Source organism: Phymastichus coffea, unplaced genomic scaffold (assembly GCF_024137745.1).
Source record: "Phymastichus coffea isolate CEN01 unplaced genomic scaffold, Cenicafe_Pcof_1.1 PCOF00282, whole genome shotgun sequence".
NCBI classification, from domain to species: Eukaryota; Metazoa; Arthropoda; class Insecta; order Hymenoptera; family Eulophidae; genus Phymastichus; species Phymastichus coffea.
This window is the reverse complement of record NW_026707093.1, coordinates 45,088-62,256: the sequence shown is the minus strand read 5'-3', so window position 1 is coordinate 62,256 and position 17,169 is coordinate 45,088. Positions and strand designations below refer to the sequence as shown.

The following is a 17,169-nucleotide window of genomic DNA, read 5'->3' as shown; positions in this document are numbered from 1 at the left end:
ATTGAGAAATACTTATTTCCGTAATTTCCTTTTCTGAAAAATCAAGAAAGTAATATAAAGGGATTTTGAACATTCGAGAGTGCGATGTGCGGGTCTTCGACCACGGGAATGTTCTAGAAAGAGTCGAGCTCTCGAGTTTCGCGGCTTGTTAGGCAAAGCCCAATGGTCTGAGGACATTTGTATAGTAGGTGCCACCGGCGCTGCGCCAATTGGTCCACGTACGCCGCGTGGGCCGTCGCGATTGGCTCGCGCTATATCTACCACGTCTCGCTCTCCATTGCATCAAATACAGTTAGGACTCGCGCCGCGCTGCTTTGACAGCATAGTTGCCGTGCGGACCCTTGACGAGTCTGTCCGACGAGGTTTTCTTCAAAGTGCGAGTGCTTGCACGCGCAAGCTGACCTTCCTTATTTTTAATTCTGATTTTCCTTTTGTCCAAAGATGAAGAAATCCGCCTTCGTCGTCGCATCGCTCTTGCTGCTTGCAGGTGAGACACTGACTCTACCATCTTACCTTTCTTTTTCTGCAGCGCATTGTGACTTTGTATATTTGACCTAAGCCCTTGTGCTAATTTGATTATGATAAGCTTGGTGGTAAAAATTATTACAACAGTTACTGATCTCTAGTTAAATCGAATTTATTAATCGAGTATGTGTTTTAATTATTTTTCGTTGATTTTCTTTTTAGGATTTGCAGCTGCAGAGGAGGATTTCATTGATGAGGAGGTTGGAACTGTTGAGAAAGACCTTGGATCTAGTCGAGAGGCCTCGCGCACAGGTAAGTTTCATATTTACATTGTCAAGTTAAATTCCATTGAAATTTTTTATTGAACACATTTGGAATTGAAATTTTTCAGACGATGAAGTTGTGCAGAGGGAGGAAGAAGCTATCAAACTTGATGGACTGAATGTAGCACAGGTGAAAGAATTGAGAGAAAAGGCTGAGAAATTCAACTTCCAGACAGAAGTCAACCGAATGATGAAACTCATCATCAATTCTTTGTACCGCAACAAAGAAATTTTCCTCAGAGAGTTGATTTCCAATGCATCGGATGCTTTGGATAAAATTCGGTTATTGGCACTCACTGATAAAAATATTCTTGATACTAATCCTGATACATCAATTAAAATAAAAGCAGATAAAGAGAATAAGGTTTTAAGTATCACAGATTCTGGAATTGGTATGACTAAACAAGATCTCATAAACAACTTAGGTACAATTGCTAAGTCTGGTACAGCAGAGTTTCTGGGTAAAATGCAAGATGCATCTAATGCTCAAGAAATGAATGACATGATTGGTCAATTTGGTGTTGGATTCTATTCTGCCTTCCTGGTGGCTAACAAAGTTATTGTAACCACAAAGCACAATGATGATAAGCAGTATATTTGGGAATCTGACAGTTCAACCTTCAGCATTGTTGATGATCCACGAGGTGACACACTCAAGAGAGGAACCACTATTAGGTGTGTTCTTAATTATTCTTATTAAAATAAAAAATTATCTTTACTTTCTATATACTACACATTTTTAAGAAACTTGGTCATAAGGCCTCTTGTTTAATTACCATTTAGTTTGTATGTAGATTTTAATTAATGAATACATTAGATTTCTAAATGATTCTAAGTAAATGATAAGATGGGATTGGTCAATTTTTTATAAACTATAATATAAAGTATTTAATATTTGTTTAACTTAAAAGCTAACACAAAATTAATTTAATATTTATTTACAGTTTATACCTGAAAGATGAAGCTTCTGACTTTCTAGAACAAGATACCATCAAGAACCTGATCAAGAAATACTCTCAGTTTATCAACTTCCCTATTTATTTGTGGAGTAGCAAGACCATTGAAGTTGAGGAAGAAGACCAGGAAGAAAAGGCTGAAGAAGTAGAAGACAAGAAAACTGAAGAAGATGAGGATGCAAAGGTAGAGGAAGATAACGAAGATAAGAAGAAAAAGAAAGTTAACAAGACAGTCTGGGATTGGGAATTGTTGAATGATTCTAAACCAATTTGGACTCTCAAACCATCTGAAATCACTGATGAAGAATATAACAATTTCTATAAAGCATTGACAAAAGATTCTCAAGAACCATTGGCTAAAGTTCATTTCATTGCTGAGGGTGAAGTCACTTTCAAATCATTACTTTTTGTTCCTAAGGTTCAACCAAGTGATAGCTTCAACCGTTATGGAACTAAGGATGATAATATAAAATTATATGTTAGAAGAGTCTTCATTTCTGATAAATTTAATGATTTAATGCCAAATTATCTTGCTTTCATCCAAGGTATTGTTGACAGTGATGACCTTCCCCTCAATGTTTCTCGAGAAAATCTCCAACAGCACAAACTCATTAAAATCATTAAGAAGAAATTGATTCGTAAAGTTCTTGATATGATTAAAAAGATTCCTAAAGAAAATTACCAAGATTTCTGGAAAGAGTACAGCACTAATATCAAGTTAGGTATTATTGAAGATGCTCAGAATCGTGCTAGATTGTCAAAATTACTCATGTTCCGTACCTCAGCACAAGATAAGCCCACATTATTAGCTGACTATGTATCTCGCATGAAGCCAAACCAACAGCACATTTATTATATTGCTGGTGCTTCTCTTGATGAAGTTAAGAAGTCTCCATTTGCTGAACGCCTGCTGAAAAAAGGATATGAAGTATTGTACTTAATTGAAGCTGTAGATGAATATGCTCTGTCATCTGTTCCCGAATTTGATGGAAAGAAATTCCAGAATGTTGCTAAGGAAGGCTTTTCACTTGATGAAGGAGCTAAGTCTGCAGAGAGAAAAAAGGAACTTGAGTCTACATTTGAACCTTTAATCAAATACCTGAATGATGAATTAAAAGATCATATCAGCAAAGCTCAGTTATCAGAACGTTTGACAGACTCTCCTTGTGCTTTAGTTGCAAGTATGTTTGGATGGACTGGTAATATGGAAAGGTTAGCAGTTTCTAATGCCCACCAGAAAGCTGATGATCCACAAAAGACATATTACTTGAACCAGAAGAAAACTCTTGAAATCAATCCAAGGCATCCTTTGATCAGGGAATTGTTAAGAAGAGTTGAATCTGATCCAGAGGATCAAGCAACTAAAGATATTGCCACAATGATGTTCCAAACTGCAACTCTGAGGTCTGGTTATATGCTCAAGGAAACTGCCAGCTTTGCTAGCAATGTTGAACAACTTATGAGGAAATCTTTAGGTATTCCTTTAGATGAAGCTCCAGAAGATGAAGGAGATGACCTATTTGAAGATAACAATGAGACTGAAAAAGAATTTGAAATTGATGCAGATGAAGACAAAGAACATAATGAGGACCACGATGAGTTGTAATAAATTTAAATGAAAAATATAAATTTTCTTTTGCTATGCAATGCATAGTTCTAACTATAGAGTTGGAAATGTTTGCAGCGTTTAAAGTTGCAATTCTGTTTAAGTTACTTCGATTCTCAATTTTATACTCTTGTAATTCTCTCTCTGTTGGGATTAGTCTGTAAAATCACCAGTTTTGTGAGATAGTGTGTGATAAAAAAACTCTGCTTTTTACTCAAGCTATGATTTTGCAGTACAAATATTTCAAACCAGTAATTCAAATTACAATTGTTCATTGTACTGATCCTTGATGTAACATAAGAGTTTTAAGTTAGTCAGCAAGGATAATTGATCATTATTTAATTTATTTTTACTTGGTTTGCTCTTCCAATAAGTTATAGAGAAATATAGTTGTGTTTGCCTGAAATGATTGTATGTTGATAATACTGAGATGTTTCGTAAGTGAGAATGTATTTGTATAAATAAATATTAAAAATATGTTTGAATTGAAAGTATAATTTTTCTTCTTCCCATAACCATTACTTAGTCTAAGCATTTTGTTCCATGATTTATTTTTAATAATTAAATTATTTTCTGATAAATACAATTAGTAAGCTAATCATTTTTATTTATAATATTTTTATTTATAATGAATAGTTCTAATAATTTATATTTATAGTTTTACGCCCTCTATATCCGGTATTCAATACAATTTCAAATTTATTTCGACTTTCGATATGAAATGATATAGGTGTACAAATAAATACGTCATCGATATAAAATCAAAACGTTTACATATTCTATTGTATTCTAAAATTACAAATACGTTGAAAATTTGCAGAATCTAAATTGTTTGATCAGTTCTCATGACTAATTAAAATATAAATTGCTATGAAAATATCGTTACGAAAAAAAATGTTAAAATTCGAGTGATCATAAAGAAAAAAAGAAGTAAAATTTTGATAAATTTCGAATAAACGAATCATGGCGGCAAATTGTCCGAACTCCTGCGGTGTACACTGTACAGTTCGTTCATTTGCAGTAAAAGCAAGGCAAGCCGCAAGACTAGGTCGCGGCGCCCGGCGGCGCTCGATGCTTGTTCAGCCCTCATTTCCGTTTTCGAATAGCCGGAGTGAGCGAGTGCAGGCAGTCTGCGACAGGTCTGCGAGAGTGTACGTATAGGTATGTAGAAAGAACAGCTTTGGGCACGTCACATGTAAAAAAAGAGTGCCGCCGTAGCCGCTGTCGTGTGTTTTCGTGTGTTCGTCGTCAACGCCGAGGGGTTGTGCAGCAGCAGGATGACTCGTCTTGACTCGAGGTACATAGATGATAATATACGAGTGCGATATATCACAGTCGTCGCCGACGAGAAATTGATTGTGTGGTCTGTCGGTAGCAGCAGCAGCGGCACTTGCGTAAGCCGATATGTGCAAAAGCTCTATCGTGTCGTGCGCGGCCATGCCGGCTCCACGCCCCGGACGCTCTCCAGAATTACATTCGAATTCGATTACTTTTCAGCTCGCATTGAGCACTTGAATCGGTAATGGTTTCACATTTATTCGCAAGGCTACTGCAGCTGGCTCACTTGTTAGATAATTCTTAGCTGACTGAAGCTATGTGCAGCTGCGTGTGTCGTTGGTGTGCAGGCAAGAGAACTGTCGCGGCTCCAATTACACCAATCAATTGGTACAAGCGCCCCAACTCTCGTTTTCTCTCTCTCTCTCTCGCTCTCTCTCGCTCTCTCTCGCTCTCTCTCTCTCTCTCTCTCGTTCTCTCTCTCTATCTCTCTCTCTCTCTCTCTCTCTATGACTTCTGACTCAGTCTATCATGCATGCTTGATCAAATTTTTCAAGCATGCATTTTTGTGCACTGTTTGTCGCTTCATTAGTTTCGTCCGTTCGTTCGCTTGATTACTCTCGCTCTATACCACTCCAAATTATTCATTCACTGTTATCAATTAGTACAGTGTCGTATGTATGCTTGCATCTCTTTAACTTTTTGTTTTTTCGGTGCTATTACCAGTCCGATTAATTACTACTGAGTCAGGCAATTTAACCTTATTACATGATATTCGATTATTTGTTCCGTTATAGTCATGGGGGAAAAAGAACTGATGCACAAGCGACTTCGAGGTATTGCCCTCAATTTTCAAACTCGAAATTTTATCTCTTTTTTTTCTCGATATATAGTTTGCAGTTTGTGTAAAGAAATCTTTTATATTTTTATATTTTATATTGGCATATTTATATTGATAGCTCTTTCATGAAACAATTAATGATTAATTAGTAGATCGTGAATGTTTTAATAAGAAAAAAATTAATTCATTAACTTTACTTTCTTTTAGGTATTGAAAATCTTCATATTGGGACAATTCATTTAATAATTTTATACATTAAATTGTAAACTAAGTTTTTTTTTTTGATTTCAGGTCCTGGTTATTTAAATCAAAACTGACTTTCTCCACATCCTAGATTGGAGATTTTTCAAAAATCAGATGACATAAAATTATCAGTATAGAGAAAATTTTGAACAGTGAAAGTACAATTAGCTTATTCATAAATTGTGTCCTGGAAAATTTAACAAAATGAATACTCAGGCATTACAAGCTTTTTTGGATAGTAATTCTGTGCCAGGTTCAGCAGTACCTGTTGATTTGTTCAAATTAGCTAGAAATATAGTTCAGAAACAACGTAATAGAATTGGCAAAGGACAAACTCAATCATTTTCAACTACTAAATTCCGTCTAGTTCTTGATGGAGAATGTTGCCTTGATCGATTGTATGGTGGTTATTTTTCAGGTAAAATATCTCACTTTTATCATATAAAGTACTAAATCTTATTAAGGTCACTTTAATGCTTAACTCTTATTTACAGACTGGGCTTGTGGTGGACAATGGAATCGCATGATCCAATTTCTTGCAGTCCTCATGCAACAAAGTGAAGCAGCAGGGTTAGAATTGGCTGTATATTTCAATGGTTCTATAGAGACTTCCAGGAGGTCAGACTGGATTCAAAATCAGCTAAATACCAGACTCAAAGCAAATAATGTAAGGATATTTATTATCTTTTATGTATGTGTACTTTTATTTAACTATTTGTACATGTTTAGGTATTGAAACATGTTTCAACTAAAGGTACACCTCCACCAAAAATTTGGTGGATTGCTCCAGCATGTCTAAAAACCAGTTTGAGAATGGCTTTGAGGCATTTGAATGTAACTGTTGTAAGTATTTTCTAAAATAATTTATAGGTAACATTTGCTAACAAAAATACAAGATGGATTACATGGATTCTTTTTGTAGCTAAGCAGTATGGATGATCATCATCAAGAAGTTATAACTTTCTGCAGAGAAAATCACTATCATGGTCTTATTGCTGATGATTCTGAATATGCTGTATTTGATCCTCCTAGATATTTTTCTTCCGAACAGTTGAAATTAACATATAAAGTATGATGCTTGCTTTAAATTTTCTTTGAATTGTGTGATTTTAATAATAATAAATACTTTTTCAGGGTTCTCTTGACACAAAAGAATACTTTGTTAATGAAGTTTTACAAGGATTAAATCTTCCTGCTGAAAGATTATGTATTTTTGCTGCACTCCTTGGAAATTACATTTTGAATGAAACTGATTTACAAAGTTTTTATAAAAAATTGAATCCAAGTACAAACAAGATGGATATAGACCAGACTGTGCGAGCAGTTGCAAACTTTGTTAAAGATTTATCATCTATTGAGTTAGATGACGTTACACAAAAAGTATTTGGCTCTCTAACAGATTCTAGATGCTCCAGGTTCAAACAATCTGTTCAATACTATGTAAATGGAACAAAGGATGGTTTTTCACACTACAAGCCCATCAAGCCTACCAAAGGTACATTTGATATCTTTTAAATTATTTTATTTGCATGTTAATGTGTATTTCATAATCAATTTTCATTTATAGATACAATCCAGAATGATCAGGCCAATGCATCGGATGTAGCTCCTACTAATGAAGAGAAAACTAACATGGAAATGGCACGTTTTGCTTCTGAAACAGCTGAAAGCGAACAAGAAAGTTTGAATGCTTACAAAGAAGCGACTGCAAATGCTACAAAAGCTCCGGAAATTGTTGTAGAACCGCCAGGTGTACTAAATCAAGGTGATACTGAAACTACTCGGCCAGAAGAAGACCACAGTAAGAGAAAAAACTTATTTGTTAAAGCATAAATAACTTATTGATGAACATTTTTTTATTTATAGATAATGGACACACAGTAAATGGAACACACAATCTCTTAATTAGTTCATCCAGTTCAAGTAGTAGTTCATCAGCCACTTCTCCAGCTCATGTCACAGATTCTGTTAAACAAACAGAAAAAAGTACTACGGTTCCAGCAAGTGTACCAGAAGTAATAAGAACCGCATCAGAGAGGCATCAGAAGGGGTTGATGTCACCTTTAATATATCAAATTCTCACTGCTGGTGAGATTAAATTGCCAGTCTTATTAGAAGATGAAAATCACAGAGAATTCCCATCAATCCATGTTATATATAGACCCGTTAGACAGATGGTCTATGCCATTCTTTTCAACATGCATCATCGCCTGTATTTAGCCACTAAGAGTAAAGAAAAGGGTGGTTAGTAAATTGATTTCATAATTTTTTCAAAAATTTTGTTAATTTGGTAATTAAGTGTACTGCATTATGCAGAAACTGACAAAATTGAAGTGCCAGATGTCATTATCAAAGAATGGGTTTGGTCCAAAGCAAATCCATTTCAAACTCCAGAATCAGTCAAAGCTGAACAAATTGGTTGGGGTGTTCCAACCATTCAGCGATTATGGTTTGGGTGAGCAAATTGTAACACAGTTTATTATAATCGATTTATTTCAAGAGAAAATTATTAAGTAAATTATCTTAATTTTTAATACTTAATTTTTAGAACTGGAATTGATGATAAGAGACGTCGTTTACGCGGATTTTTAACCTGCATGAAGTCTGATACAGCACTTATGTTAAATACTGCCTATGTGCCACAACATTTATTGGTTATGGCTTGTGTACTAAGGTAATAATTAGCTAATTTAAAATTGTTCGGGTAATTATTTTAATTTTCATTGCAGACAGTCATTAACAATCTGATATTGATTTTAGATACATCATGACATTTTCTGATAAAATAAAAATTTTACGACGCCAGGAACTAGATGCCTTTATTGTTCAAGCATTTTCGCCTGAGCTTATGAACGCTCCTTATCTACAAGACTTGCAGGTATCACATTCATTAATCAAGAAAAAACTCATCGGTTTGTTAAAATAGATACTAATTATCATTTCGGTTATTTAGATATCGCTTGTAACGACTCGCGGAGTCCAATTGGCCAGTTTATTTATGGCTGGTGTGGAGACTGCTCTATTAGCGAACGATGCATGTGGAGCACCGATTCCTTGGTTAATGTGTTGCCCTTGGTTGTACTTCGATGGAAAGCTCTTCCATCATACACTTGCACGAGCAACGATCGCTAAAAATCTGCTGGAGCTCTGCGGCGGTCACATTGAACGCGTTGTCAAAGTCGAAAGAATAAGAAAAGCTATCCTCGAGGGAGTTAACGTTGTATTCGCCAGACCACCTCTACCCGTCCCACCAGGTAATGCAATATTTATGGTTTATATTATATTTGTAGCCCTTCCTAAAATTCTAACATATTAATACGATTATTTGTTGATGTGTCTTCGACTGGAAAGAAAGTCAATTCAACAATTTTCGTTTCTTATTATATTTTACTACGATATTATGACTCCTAAAAGTTGAAACATTACAGTTTTTCTCGAATTTCATTGACAATTGAGTGTAAAAGTTAAGCAGCTTTTAGAGAAATTGTCAAATATTCGTACAAAATCATTCACAACTAAATTTAGAGTGAAAACTGTGAGAAAATAAGAAAAATATGATAGTTAGAATCATTACTACAAACTATGAAACAATAAATAAATTTTCAGCTGGTATTCGAGTAATTGGGCCGCAGCCGATTCCACCAGCCGGTCTGCCTATCTCTGAAACTTTGGTTCGCGGTCGCGTAGGAAACGTGGTTGGTGGGCCACAGCGAGGTGGCTTGATGCGTCGACCAGTGCCTTCGCGTGGCGGTCAACTTGAAGTCGCCGGTATAGTTGTCGGTCAATGGGGTGCTAACTACGGTCAACCCGGTAGATTACCACCTCAAGGTCCAACCACGTTACAGGGACCACCACGAGGACGACTTCCGCCACAGGTAGGCCAGCAAGAGCACGAGCTTTTCTATTATTATCATCACGGTGCTGGCGCTGGCGCGTACGTGAGACAGCAAGTCTATGGCTCGGGTGATGCCGAATCACAGCGTCTCAATTTTGCCAGTCTCGAGCTTACTGTCCCACGGTAGTTTCCTTTTTGTCGCAGCAACTTCAATAACTTATTTTTTCCTTTTCTTTCTTGCCTGAGCATGGAGATATTTATTTTTTCTGCATGATTTCATTAAAATCCAGAAAGTTATTGAAGCTAACTGCCGATTTTTAATAATGTGACTTGGAGAATTTCAGTCTAGCGCAGTCGCGACGCTAAATTGTTGTGCTCATTGTGTTTCATTTCCCGTGGAACTCGTCATTGGTGTAGTGTATAAAAGAAAGATAATGATAATAATAACGGAACAATTTGTACTTGAATCATTATGTTCTTGGGTGTTGGTTAAACAACTGTCAGTGTCACGCTCTAATGCACGTTTCTCATGCATCTGTTTTGTAAGCATATCATTGTAGCGCTTGAAATTTCATTATAATACATGTGAACACAGTCTAATAAAGATTTCGTATTTATTTAAATGTTGTATCTTATTGTTATTAATTAATAATTACATCATAATGCACGTGATATCTAAAATTAATAACGAATACCCAAAGCATTTACTTAGTATCTATAGTTATCTTGAAGTCTGTTTCGTTCCTCACTCTTGTATAAAATTAATTATTATCACATTGTACGGTATGCATATAATTTTTCTGATCGAAATACGAATACATTGATGTGTAGAAAAAAAGGATAACAATTATAAATAAAATCAATGAATTAAAAACAGGCGCACGAGGTTATAGCAAGACATAAAGAATACTGAGCCAGCAGATTTTCCACTTACAGGTGACATCAATCGGTGGCGTGAAATACGGTATTCCACGAGGACTAAATCCAATAGTACCAGGACAACGAGCCACCTTTCCAACACGAGGCAACGGACGAACGTCGGTTGCCGGTGCCGCTGGTCGCGGTAAAAAGACGCAAATGAAGGTGCCTACTGCTATTTGATAGAATATCATAACTTATTATAAACCGCCATCCGTTCATAGTTCTATAACTACTTTATATAAACACCGCGTCTATATTGTATCTTTAGGCTACCACTAAAAAGAAGGCTCCCATTAGAAAAACGAAAGATAACGAAAGGTCAAGAAGAAACGACGGTGTTGCTAGTGGACTCTCGTAAGTGTATCAATTTAAGCTTTTCCCAACGAGGAGAAAAATTGAAAAAAGTAAAAAAAATTAAGCATTGAAATTTTGATTTAATTAATAAAAGACGCGACCGCGACACGAAAAATGTCCAAAACAGCTCACACAAAATTTCGAATCTTACAGGAATACATTTGCCTATCTTAATTTGAACCCGAACCAATTTGACGGTGCATTGGATAACAGAGGTCAAGCTGGAATGGCCACTCTTCATGCCGCACATTTTAGGGCGGCCTGTCAAAATCTACACGAAAGCTCATAAAATAACAGAATCCGCGCATTCGCACCGGCTCACTATAAAACAAAAACATTTGTGAGTTGCCTTCTTTTTCGAAGTTTTGTGCGAGACCGAGATCAATATTTGACTATGATGCATAGTGCTCCACGTGCTAAAAAGAAAAAAAAATTACTCCCGAATATGACTCAAGACTGTAACCAATTATTTAGTTCTACGTCGCTCAAGACGTTGACACTGACAATCGTTTTGTAAGAAGTAGCCAGCGACTTGTTGCACGTAGAACTACGGCGGGGCCAAAAAAAATTATTATTGAATAGCGCCGTGAAGAATTAGACGCGTAATCCATCTCACGACTGTCGACTAACACAACTCGTGTCCCTCACTGCCAAAAAAAGTATGAGACTCTAAAAAGAAAAATAATTGTATACGAGAGATAAAAAAAATCGAAAGATTTTATTGCTAGAAAGTCGTGCTTATGCTGATGGGCTGCTCTGCTCGTTTGATAAAAATACCAACGTGGAAAATGTATTCTGACTGATTAGGAGTATGCATAACAAATGAAAAGATGATATGTATGTGCGTGCGCTAATTTTACCGACAAAAAACGAGTCGTCAACTGCTGTAGATGATTAATTATATAAACTTAAGAAGCGTGATTATTTTTTTTACGATGAAAATATATATTTTCCGGTATTATATGAAATGCTCACCTCGGTGGTCACGATAGCTCATTTTCACATTTTTACTACACATTGAATGCCCATCATCCGGCGGCGCAACTATATGTATATACACGTTGCGCCGTATACACGGAATGAGCTATCGACATAGCAGTCCGAGCGCTCATGGAGACTGATGCTTTTCATATAAGTAAAATATATATATTTATACAGACATTTAGGTTAGAGTTTCTCCGTAGATTATTATATACGTAAGTTATGCGTATTCTACGCAAAAAGAGGACGATGATAACGACGATGATTATTCTATAATATAACCCACGGGTAGAATTTTGCGCTCATGAACGAAGGACCGATTATGAATTGTTTTACCAGTGGAGAAAGTGAGAGAAAATGAGAAAACTCGAGAAGATGATTATGCACTAAAAAGGAGTGTGTTTAAAAGACGATGTGATTATAGTTTTACATACGTACGCGTGATATATAATGTAATAATAATATGCGTAAGGATCTGTGTTCACGCGGACGCCGATTCGTGAGATCGATCCGAGATCGCTCGGCTTCTGCGCCCGTGTGCCGCAGCGTCACTATATACATGAAGATATAGAAAATATATATTTATTTGCATTTGCGTCTGGGATATTTTTGTGATTGTGTGCGTGTGGGAGTAAGAGATAAAGATAAAGCTACCGCTTGTTTTTTTGTATGTACCATTTGCGAAGATATTTTTTTATCCAATTACGCTGATTTTTTCGCTGCTCTGTCGTCGCAGTGGACTGTTACAACTTTTATTTTTTTTAATTGCTTCAGTTTTAACGAGCTATCTAGAAAATGTAACAAACACTGCGATGTACGAGAAGGCGGTTAAGTATTGTCATTATCGAGAAACATTGTAATAGAAACTTTGGATACTTTTTTTATTGTACATACCCAAGAAAAGCAAGCGAAAAGTAGCAAAGACACGATCGTTGTAAATAGCAAATACTCTTAGGTGTGTTGATCACGCACTAAGCTTATAATTGTGTTGCTTTGATCCAAACTAATCTCGAACATTACAATGTTGTCACTATCGTGTGCCGAAATTTTTTCTTCTTTCATTTCGATACCAATTAGAGAGCAGATCGATTCGTAGAAAATATAAAAATGTAGCAGCACTAAACGCGATCTATGAGAATGTGATTGTGAATATGAACGTAAATAGTGTCGAGATGTGCAGTGAGCGAGTAAGGATAAATAACGTATATTGAGTTAATATAGCGAGAAGTGATAAGTACAGAGACAATGCTATATTTTTGTAGATTTGTTATCGCAACTAAATGCATTAAGACAATGAAGACGAAATAAAAAAAATTGTGTAAAAAAGAAGCTTAGTGATGATGTTAGTTCGCGAATTCGGAATATAAGGGACTTAAAGCCAAGAAGACAGGCAGACACAATTTGTGCGCAACTTCAATAATAGATTTAGAGGAAAAAGTTTTACAAAAACTAAGAACAAAGTCAATGTCAACGGAAGCCAATTTGATCTAAATATTAGACATACTCTCGTGATTTGTTGAAAAACACGTTCTCTAAACTAGATTTAACCGAGGACGCACTTTCAAAAATCTGCTTCAACGTGCAACAATAAAAAATGATTTCTACACTAAACTAAAAATCATAACTATGTCGAGATACATTTTAAGTTTATGAATTAACGAGCTAAAGAGTCAGTCTATGTAAAATCCACCAGCAGCGAAACTATATAAATATAACTTATAACCATTCAGCTCAAAAGTGTATGCCACTTAACGCTTTGTTGGGTAAACTGAATCGTGAATGATTACCTTCATTCTTGAAATATAAAAACGAATCTCTTGATGGAACTTACGATATCAGTCAAATAAAAATTAAAAACAGTTCAGATGCATGAGGCATTCATCAGTAGCAGTGGCACTGATATTATATAATTGAATAAACAAAAAATTTTAACAAAAAGCAAACGCAATAGTAAACAGAAAATACACGACAAAGATGAAAACAAAAAAAAGAAACAAAATCACGTATTGATGAAATTCGTGTTTATTGTAACGATAATAGAAAAAAAAAACAAATATAACAAGAAAAACGTTTAAGCAAAGCGCCTTGGTAGCGCATCATGCTTTTCACTAAACGCATAGAATTAGGGGCCCACGCACTCTGCCTATGACCGGTCGTGCAAAAAAATGAAACAAAGAAAACTAAATCATTCAAATGATTGTTCGTTTATACTTATAATAAATTTCTAATATTATATAATACATACATGTTAGCAAAAAAAAGAAGAAAATAGAGAGAAAAAGTAAAAAAACTTGCAATAATTTACAATGTCGTTTCGCGACTTATCAAATGTATAATTTTTCTTTTCACTGTATCCTTCGTTTATTTCATATATGTACTAGCTATCGCGGCACAAGTATCTGTCAATTTTATATTATTCAATAATCAAAAAAGCATACTTGTTTTTTTCTTTTTCGCTTAATAGAACTTTAAATAGCTTTTTATTTTACTTAACTTTGAATGTTAATCAAATTATTATTGAACAAAAAATGAATTGGTTTCAGACAAGTTGTGTTTGAATATTTACTAATATTTAAACGCAATATTTACTAATGAATATTTACTAATGAAATACGTACTAATTATAAACATAATGATAATTGTAATTATAATAATGAAATATTGCTACAACTTTAAAAGTACATTTGAGAGTTGACCGGAGTACTTGCAACAATGGGCATTAAATGAACAAAGCGCCTTGAATTGAATTATTCGACGCTCTCAAGAACAATCGCTACTTTTTTATAGCTTATTTTTTCCTTTTGTTGTTTTTCTTTTGTCGCACTTTTGGAGCGATATATTTTCATTACCACGGCTCACTACTTTTTATCATCTAAGTTTTCACGTAATACATAGCATAGGTTTCTGCTTATGTGCGTATATATTTATCAAGTATAATAACAAATATGGTAGGATTCACGAAATATATCTAATTAAAGAAAAAAATATATTGAAAAAATGAAGAAAAAAAGTAACACTTGATCAGTAATTATCGATGTAGTTAAAATATAACGTGGGCCCTATTATTATATATTCTTATTAAATATTATATAACATATATTCTCCTATTATTTCTTGTCTTAGCTGAAAAAAATGGTAAAACAATTAAAATATTTCAATCGATTAAAAGTATAAAAATGTGCATGCGCAAAGTAGTTTGTGTATGCGTTCACTGACTACTTTGATATTATCTATTATATTACTTGCATAGCGCATCGACACCTTACATTTTTCGTTGATAAACAATTTGTTTATAGCATATTCAATTTTTATTTAACTAAGCGACTATTATTGTCAAAAAGAATAAAGATTTCTTTATAAATATAACTTTCTGAAATATAATCGATTATTTTTGATTATGTGCATCTATTAATATTTTCATGGTATATTTGCCTGTTTGCCACGCCAAATACACGATTTATTGACTTTATAATATGAATTCAGTGTTGAAATCATTTCAAATAAATGTTTACATGTACAATCTGATGATAGTACCTTGAAAAATTTATAATTTCACTCGATCTAGAAAAAATGATCGAGCGCACATAATTTGCAAAGTGATAAAATAAAGTAAATAATCAATTGTGTGTTTCTGCATTTGTATTGCAATCGCATCATTATAAACATATTTCGAATAATTCACCGTGTAATTTCTACTGCTGTAAAGATATTATAATCCCATCTGTGCCTAGTGTCCAGCGGAGCTGATTCTGTATAAGTGTTCTTCGTATTAATTACGAAAAAATAAATTTTTCTCGACCATATTTCCATTTTCGATAAAGCGAAGGAAAAGAAATGGCTTTTTAAATCAGTCAGTTTGTTACTTTCTATGTGATTGATACAGAGAATCAGTGCTAGCGAAACACAAGGCAAGTTGAAAAATTATTATCGTTCTCATTATACACGAGATGTCACGATAAAGTAAAAGATAAAGGTTCATATTTGGAGCTTAGATAATGATATACACTCTTAGTGGCAACTATATTTACTAAAATAAAAGGAAAAGGTATAAATTATCAAGAAAATTATTACTAACAAATCAATATTGAATGGAAAACGCACGTTGATGGCTACTGTAATGAAGTAGATGGACAGAATCGCATTGATATTTGATGTATGAAAGGTCTGTGTTGAAACAGATACTCATAATAATACGTAGCGTTAGTATTTCGTCGAGATACGATACCCAATTAAAATTTCAAAAAGTAGATCTCAAATAAAATTCATGAGGTATTCGAAATCACTTGTCGATTATATAAAAGGTTATTTTATGACATTCTTTGTTTCATTGTGGTTCATTGGTGCGCACATGAAAAAGAGGAATATATGATTCTTGTTGGTTTTCTATTTCAAATTAAAAATTGTAAATCCTGAAATATTTCTTGAAAATAAACTACAAGCGAACTAATTTGCTTAAAATTTTCAACTGGGAAGGATTCGGAAGAAAAACCATTGATATTTTGGAAAGTTTGATGATTTATTAAGATGTACTGTCATGTCATGAAAATAAAATTGAAAAAATCTTAAGTGGCTAATTTATTGTATTCAACAAGAAAACTATCATTAATTAATTTCTTTTTGCTACTGATTGATATACTTTTTACTAGAACAGTAATAAAAGTTTAATTATCTTTGAAAAGTTTATTTTTTAGCTTATTCAAGTGTACCTCTACAGCGTTTTAAAAGAACAGTTTTTCAAATAACAATAACATTGCAGCTTACTTCTTTTATTTGCATTATCTTCAAAAGGACACGTATTAATTGTAATAAATTGAATTTTTATTACTAAAATTATGTTCATTTTTATTCTTAAAATCATTTGAATTATATTTATTACTAAATAACCCAATAACAATGATAAACATTAAAAACTATTCATTCTTCAAAGCTTATACACGATTTTAGCTCTTCTGTAGTGTTAAATAATAAAACCTTGTCACACTACTGTTTGATTTATTTTAAAAAGTACCAGAACTATACAAATTTAATAGTGAATGGAAGATCTCCAGCTGACAAGCTTTGTTTCTAAAAGGTTTTGTAAAATTATTTATAAAACATTACGATCTGTTTGGCAACCAGAAGAAAGTTACAAAACATTGCAGCAATGTACAAAATGCGGCAGCTTTTGTTTAATATAAGGTAAAATATTTTTAAAACATTGTCAAAACCACTTCTTAAATACTATTGAAATGCTTAAATGGCTTTTTCTTAAATGTATATTATTATTATCAGCTGAATGCAATTAAAATATCTACAAATAATATTCCTTGTCATCCTGGTCTGGAAAGTTACGACAGTTTATTGGTGATCTGAGTGCTGAAAGATAGCCA

The 17,169-nt window shown here is 34.1% G+C and overlaps 2 protein-coding genes across 3 annotated transcripts; both read left to right on the top strand.

The window, feature by feature from the left end:
* The first annotated feature begins 275 nt into the window (after positions 1-275).
* On the top strand, positions 276-3,830 carry LOC131674699 (endoplasmin-like). The gene is made up of 4 exons (XM_058953532.1): positions 276-487; positions 688-777; positions 857-1,463; positions 1,733-3,830. Exons 1-4 carry the CDS (start codon positions 442-444, stop codon positions 3,348-3,350), a joined length of 2,361 nt encoding a protein of 786 aa, XP_058809515.1. The 5' UTR covers positions 276-441; the 3' UTR covers positions 3,351-3,830.
* Positions 3,831-4,026: 196 nt separating this feature from the next.
* Positions 4,027-16,696, top strand: LOC131674702 (constitutive coactivator of PPAR-gamma-like protein 1 homolog). 2 transcript variants are annotated; one of them, XM_058953534.1, is made up of 16 exons: positions 4,027-4,647; positions 5,758-6,127; positions 6,204-6,376; positions 6,439-6,552; positions 6,632-6,778; positions 6,844-7,204; positions 7,277-7,510; positions 7,576-7,953; positions 8,026-8,164; positions 8,258-8,383; positions 8,470-8,587; positions 8,663-8,963; positions 9,316-9,584; positions 10,481-10,627; positions 10,734-10,819; positions 10,973-16,696. In XM_058953534.1, the coding sequence occupies exons 2-16, from the start codon at positions 5,914-5,916 to the stop codon at positions 11,106-11,108; spliced, it is 2,943 nt and encodes a 980-aa protein (XP_058809517.1). In that variant the 5' UTR covers positions 4,027-4,647; positions 5,758-5,913; the 3' UTR covers positions 11,109-16,696. The 2 variants fall into 2 exon arrangements, with proteins under 2 accessions (XP_058809517.1, XP_058809518.1); XM_058953535.1 differs by lacking the exons at positions 10,481-10,627; positions 10,734-10,819; positions 10,973-16,696 and having other exon boundaries at positions 9,316-9,477; positions 9,555-10,126.
* Positions 16,697-17,169: the final 473 nt, after the last annotated feature.

Coding starts and splice junctions, on each gene's coding strand:
- LOC131674699 (XM_058953532.1), top strand. CDS start 442: ATGAAGAAATCCGCCTTCGTCGTCGCATCGCTCTTGCTGCTTGCAG. Junction 488..687: donor ATCGCTCTTGCTGCTTGCAG/GTGAGACACTGA, acceptor TTTTCTTTTTAG/GATTTGCAGCTGCAGAGGAG. Junction 778..856: donor TCGAGAGGCCTCGCGCACAG/GTAAGTTTCATA, acceptor GAAATTTTTCAG/ACGATGAAGTTGTGCAGAGG.
- LOC131674702 (XM_058953534.1), top strand. CDS start 5,914: ATGAATACTCAGGCATTACAAGCTTTTTTGGATAGTAATTCTGTGCCA. Junction 6,377..6,438: donor CCAGACTCAAAGCAAATAAT/GTAAGGATATTT, acceptor GTACATGTTTAG/GTATTGAAACATGTTTCAAC. Junction 7,205..7,276: donor GCCCATCAAGCCTACCAAAG/GTACATTTGATA, acceptor TTTCATTTATAG/ATACAATCCAGAATGATCAG.